At 54.8% G+C, this 5129-nt stretch overlaps 1 protein-coding gene across 1 annotated transcript in view; it reads left to right on the forward strand.

Annotated features, from left to right (window-relative positions):
* Positions 1–438, forward strand: part of LOC114071971 (zinc finger protein 501-like) — a 2181-nt gene extending 1743 nt beyond the window's left edge. The window contains exon 3 of the mRNA XM_027909875.1: positions 1–438. This exon is cut by the window's left edge and continues 4 nt beyond it. Coding sequence (XP_027765676.1) covers positions 1–438 — 438 coding nt within the window.
* Positions 439–5129: the final 4691 nt, after the last annotated feature.

Below are 5129 nucleotides of genomic sequence, written 5' to 3' on the forward strand. Positions count from 1 at the left end.
CAGCGCCTCCACACTGGGGAACGACCCTACAAGTGTGGGGAGTGTGGGAAAAGCTTCAGGGACAGCTCCAGGCTCCTCACCCACCAGCGCCTCCACACCAGGGAACGACTCTACTCGTGTAGGAAATGTGGGAAGAGCTTCAGGCACAGCTCCAACCTCCGCACCCACCAGCTCATCCACACCAGGGAATGGCCCTACAAATGCTTGCAATGTGGAAAGAGGTTTCAGACCAAGTCCAAGCTCCTCAGGCATGAGCAGACACACACAGGGGAGAGGCCCTTCCACTGCACCGAGTGTGGGAAGGGCTTCAAACGCAACTCCCACCTCATCAGGCACTGGCGCATCCACACTGGGGAGAGGCCCTACAAGTGTGGGGAGTGTGGGAAGAGCTTCACCCACAGCTCCCACTTGACCAGACACCAACGGACCCACCAGTAAGGGAAGCCCCTCAAGTGCCCCGACTGCGGGAAGAGCTTTGGCTGCTGCTCCCACCCCGAATGACCCCCCTGAGGCAACCCCTGGAGTCCAGTGACTGTCAGTCCATCCCTTTCTACCAGAAAGGGCCAGTCCCCTTTGCCAGGGCCAGGTTGTGCCAACAGAACCCTTCTTGGGGGGTGTGTGGAGATTCCTGCCTTGGCTGGGACCCCCCAAGGTCACTGCTGGAGGTTGAGAGCAGAGATCTCCCCACGAACATTGGTCTGGGGGAGTTCCATCCCTCTCTAATTCATAATTCTTGCTTTGGTGCCAGCTTGAGTAGAATTGCTTCAACAATTGCTTTAGTGTAGAGCACTGTCCTATCTTACGCCGTACTACTGGTAGTTTTAGTGTTTCTATTGTGCAATAAATAATTCTGATGAGGATTTTTTTTCTGATCATTTGTAACCCTAAATAATTCATTTCTATCAGTAGATTGGATTTGCCATCCTTAAAACCTGGGGGACAAAAGTGGTTCAGTCCCCCCTCTGTAATTCCTCTAAACTGAAAGTGTTGCCATAACCCAAGGCTGAGATTGGATCCAGCAGCCCCCAGTACCCCACAGTAAGTTGGGAGCTCAGGGGGTCCAACCCCCTTCCCAGCCCTCTGTGCCCAAAGATCCCTATGGGACCATTGGACCTGCCAGACCAATCCCCCCTTTTCCACCCTTTTCCCTGTTCCTTCCACTTTTCCATGATCCCTTCAATCCACAGCCCCCTTAGGATCACTCTGGACGTCCCAATCCCCACATTTGCTTCCCTCTCCCTCCCTTCCACATCAGCCCCCCTGGACATGGGGTGGGTCCAGGCTGTGCCCGAGGCCCCGGGGAGGGGCTGTGGCCACTGCTGGCTCAGTCGCTCTGTAGGGAGAGAAAAGGGGGTGACACCGGGGTGGGGGGTCGCTGGGGGGGCACAGATGCTCTGGGGGGGACACACGACCCCCTGGACCCCCCTCACCTTCTGACGCAGGTGGAAGCTGAGCCTCAGCGCAGGGAAATGAAGGCCAAGCTGAAGCCCCCGAGCCCTGAGGAAGCCCAGCAGGGGCCTTGGCTGCACAGTGTGGCCCAGGGTCCTCCTCTCGGGGCCCCTGACAGTGACTCTCAGCTGGGGCAGCTCTCAGGGGTGTGCACAGATGGCTGCCCTGACTCTGGGGGCCCAAGGCTGCTGCTGCCTGTCAGGGCTGGCACAGAGGGGACCTGGCAGCCCCTCGCCAGCCCTGGGCCCCCTTGGCATCCTGAGGCACAGCTGAGTGCTGCCAGCATTGCCAGCCCTCTGCTCCTCGTGTGCCATGGGCTGAGCAGATCCAGGTCACCTCCCATTGCTCTGCCAACCCCCTGGGCCTGCTCTGGGCCCTGCAGGTCCTTGCCCTGCTCCCAAGGGCTCTGGGGGTGCTCAGTGCTCAGGGCTTGGGCTTTAGAGCTCAGGGTGGGGATCAGAAGCTTAGGGGGGTTTGTTGTTCTGCTGGCAGTGTCTGGTTCATGATGAGGAGAAGAGCTTTTTGGGCTGGGTCAGGATGAAAACTTGGGTTGTCCCACGAACAGTGCAGATTTGGGAGTGGGCTGGTCATTGGAGGACAAAGAAGAGTCTGGAGTTCTGGATTTGGGCTTTGCCTTAAAGATCAGATGGAGGCTGGGAGTGGAGCAGTGGATTCCTTCCAGTGGGAGGGGCAGCACTTTTAGGAGGTGTTGGGGCTTGAGGTTGCAAAGGGGGAAAAGGCCCCTCAGGAATGTTTGCACAGTTGGTGCTGCAGCACCTCCAGCATTAACCTCATGAAATCTTTGATCTCTTTTATCCAAACCTTCTTCCCTCCCCCAAATCTCCCATTCTCTTTGTCCCAGTTCCTCCTGACCTCCCAAAATCCTTCATCTAGGTGGGCTCAGCTTTGTGATGACTCTCAGGAACCCTGAGCATCTGCTCTGGGAAGTCGTGGCCTGAAGCCACCAGTGTGGAATTTAGGAGAGTTGAAACCTCTGCAGAACAGAACTCTTGGTAACTGCTGAAGGCTCTGAAGGTTTCCTGGCTGGCATTACCAGACCCTTTTTCTTTTTTTTTTTTTTTATTTCAACAATTGTTCTCCAGTTTTTTTCACTGACAACACCTTCTATATATTATATGAAGCTGAGTCTTTCATTGTCTACATGAATAGTTTTGTGCAGTTACTTGTCAAAGTAAATATCCCACCAATGATTCAGTTATAGAAAGATGGCTCAGAGGAAAGTCCTGATTTTTGGGGCACCTTTCACATCTCTTTTTTTGCCTCTTTTGTTCTCCCTCTCCCTATTTTTGTCTTGAAAAAGCTCTCCAAGATATGTGTGTCTGGCAGTGTTTTCACACTCTGAGCTGTGCCCTGGGACAGGGGACAAATGCACCTTGTAGAGAAATCTGCCAGTCCTGCTGACAGAAGTCCTCTGAGTGCCCAGGGGAGATGGTGCCCAGGCTGCTTTGCTGGTGTGGAATGAAAGGGCCAGGCCAGAAAGGCAGAGGAGGGGGCTGGAGGAGACAGGGCCATTGGCAATGGGTCTGTCTGAGGCTGGTGAGATGAATATCCCTGGGACAGTGGGGGTTGTTCCTGGAGTCACCTCCAGAAGTGTCAGGGCTCTTCCAGGGCTCCAAATCTGAGCTGGGCTGGGCTCATGCCCTGCTCACACCCTCAGGGGTGCTCAGAGACACGAGGCCTTCCCTTGCACACACACACACAGTTCCTGCAGCAGGGGCAATGTCTCCTTGGCTCCTGCTGCCACTGCCAGGGACTGGAGGCCCCTCAGCCCTGCAGAGCCCCCACCCTGCACACTCACACCCTTCAGCTGAACATTGGGGTTTTCCCCTCCCTGGCACTGCCCAGTCCAGCCCCTCCCCGGTCCCCCAATCTCCCTGGCCCTGCCCCAGCCCAGAAGAGCAGCCCAGTCAGGTGTGACCCTGCAGCAGGAACTGGAGGCACTGGAGCTCAGGGACAGGCACTCTGTGACTGCAATGCTCAGCAGATCAGCAGCTCAGGCAGCTCCTGCAGCCCCAGGGCCAGCCCCGCTCCCCAGCAGAGAATCGGCCCGGGGCTCCTCAGGCACCATTTGCCTTCTCCAGGGGCTCTGGCCACCACCAGCACCATCTGGAGCAGCCTCAGTGCCTCAAACCCCACCCTGGGACCCTGATGGCACCACAGGGACTCCGTGGAGAAACCAGCAAGGCAAGGACCCTTTTGAGAGTCAGGCTTATTCTTGAGAGCCCTTTCGAAGCAGACCTGAGGCTTCAGGCTGTGCCCTGAGCAAATGGATGCCCTTGTGTGGTGGAAACACTGTAGGGGAGCCCAGCTCATGCCAGCAGTGCCATGGCCACAGCTCTGACCCAGCCCACCACAGGGACCAAGGGGCCAGAGCACTCGGCCTCACCCGAGAAACAGAGGGGAGGGGGGGAGGAGAAAAAGAGCAGCTCTCAACAGGCCAGATGCTGCTGCTGCTCCCTGCCAGTGCTCCTGGGCTGGACTCTGCTGCTCTGCCCCTCTGCACACAGGCACTGCCCTGCCAGATTCAGGAGAGGTCTCAGAAGATTGAACTCTGAAAAACAACTCACTGATCCTTGACTTTGTTTCAATGCATTCCTCATTTACAGAGATTCTGGGTCAAATTCAAGATGTAGACAGTGACCCAGACACGGGATGAATAATCAATATTCATTGTGCACAACTTTATCACAGGATTAAAAACAACATGAAAATCTAACCCAGCACCACAAAAACCTGAGCAGGCAGGCTGGAAAAATGAGTCCCATTCTGAAGACTATGGAAGTGAAAAGAGGCAATTTATGGCTTCTGAAAAGCATCCAGTCATCAGTTTCCTCAGGGCATCCTTGAGCTCCTGGTTCCTCAGGCTCATCCCAGGGGTGAGGAGAAGATGGAAAGGGCTTTCAGGTGGGCAAATGTGGCAGTGCTGACAAACAGGGAGACCACGGCCAGGTGAGGGAGACACGTGGAAAAGGCTTTGAGCTGTTCCTATTCAGAGGGGATCCTCAGCACAGCCCTGAAGATCTACACAGAAGAGAAAACAATGAAAACAAACCAGCCAAGTGATAAACAGGCCCTGAACACCATTGAAGGAATGGGAATTCCTAATGACAAGGGAGAGAGAACAAGGTATCCCAGCAAGAAGCCCTGGGATGAAGAGCTGCTGACACTTCCTCCTTGAGATTCTCGCATTAATTAGTGATAAGCAAAACTAACAGGGCTTGCTGTCCCTGGAGTAAATCTCTTTGGCCCTAATTTGTCCCATCAATCTTTGTAATTGTAATGAGAAACTGCTTGCCTTTGTGTTTGCAGAGAAACACTGCCCTGGATATCTCTGTCCCCTGAGCCCAGCCAGGAACAGATGGAAAATGTACCCTCTGTGCCCTGCCTTCCCCAAACCCTATAGATAGGAAAGTTTGCATTCAAGAAATGGTTCAGTTTGTACCTGCAAGCTGGTCCCTGAAGGTAAACACTGCACACCATGAGCCCAAGTTCCCTGAGGCTGGAGTGTGAGTAGGAGAGCTTGAGGATGTGTGGGATTTCCACAGCAGAACTGGCCCAGGGCATTGCCCTGGCACAGGGGCAGGGAAAATGTATTGGCTGTGTGCAGCAGAGCAGTGAGAAACCCAGAGGTCCAGGCAGCTGCTGCCATGTGGGCACAA

Source organism: Empidonax traillii, unplaced genomic scaffold, assembly GCF_003031625.1.
Source record: "Empidonax traillii isolate 1590-97213 ecotype Southwest subspecies unplaced genomic scaffold, ASM303162v1 scaffold2484:size40397, whole genome shotgun sequence".
NCBI lineage: Eukaryota > Metazoa > Chordata > Aves > Passeriformes > Tyrannidae > Empidonax > Empidonax traillii.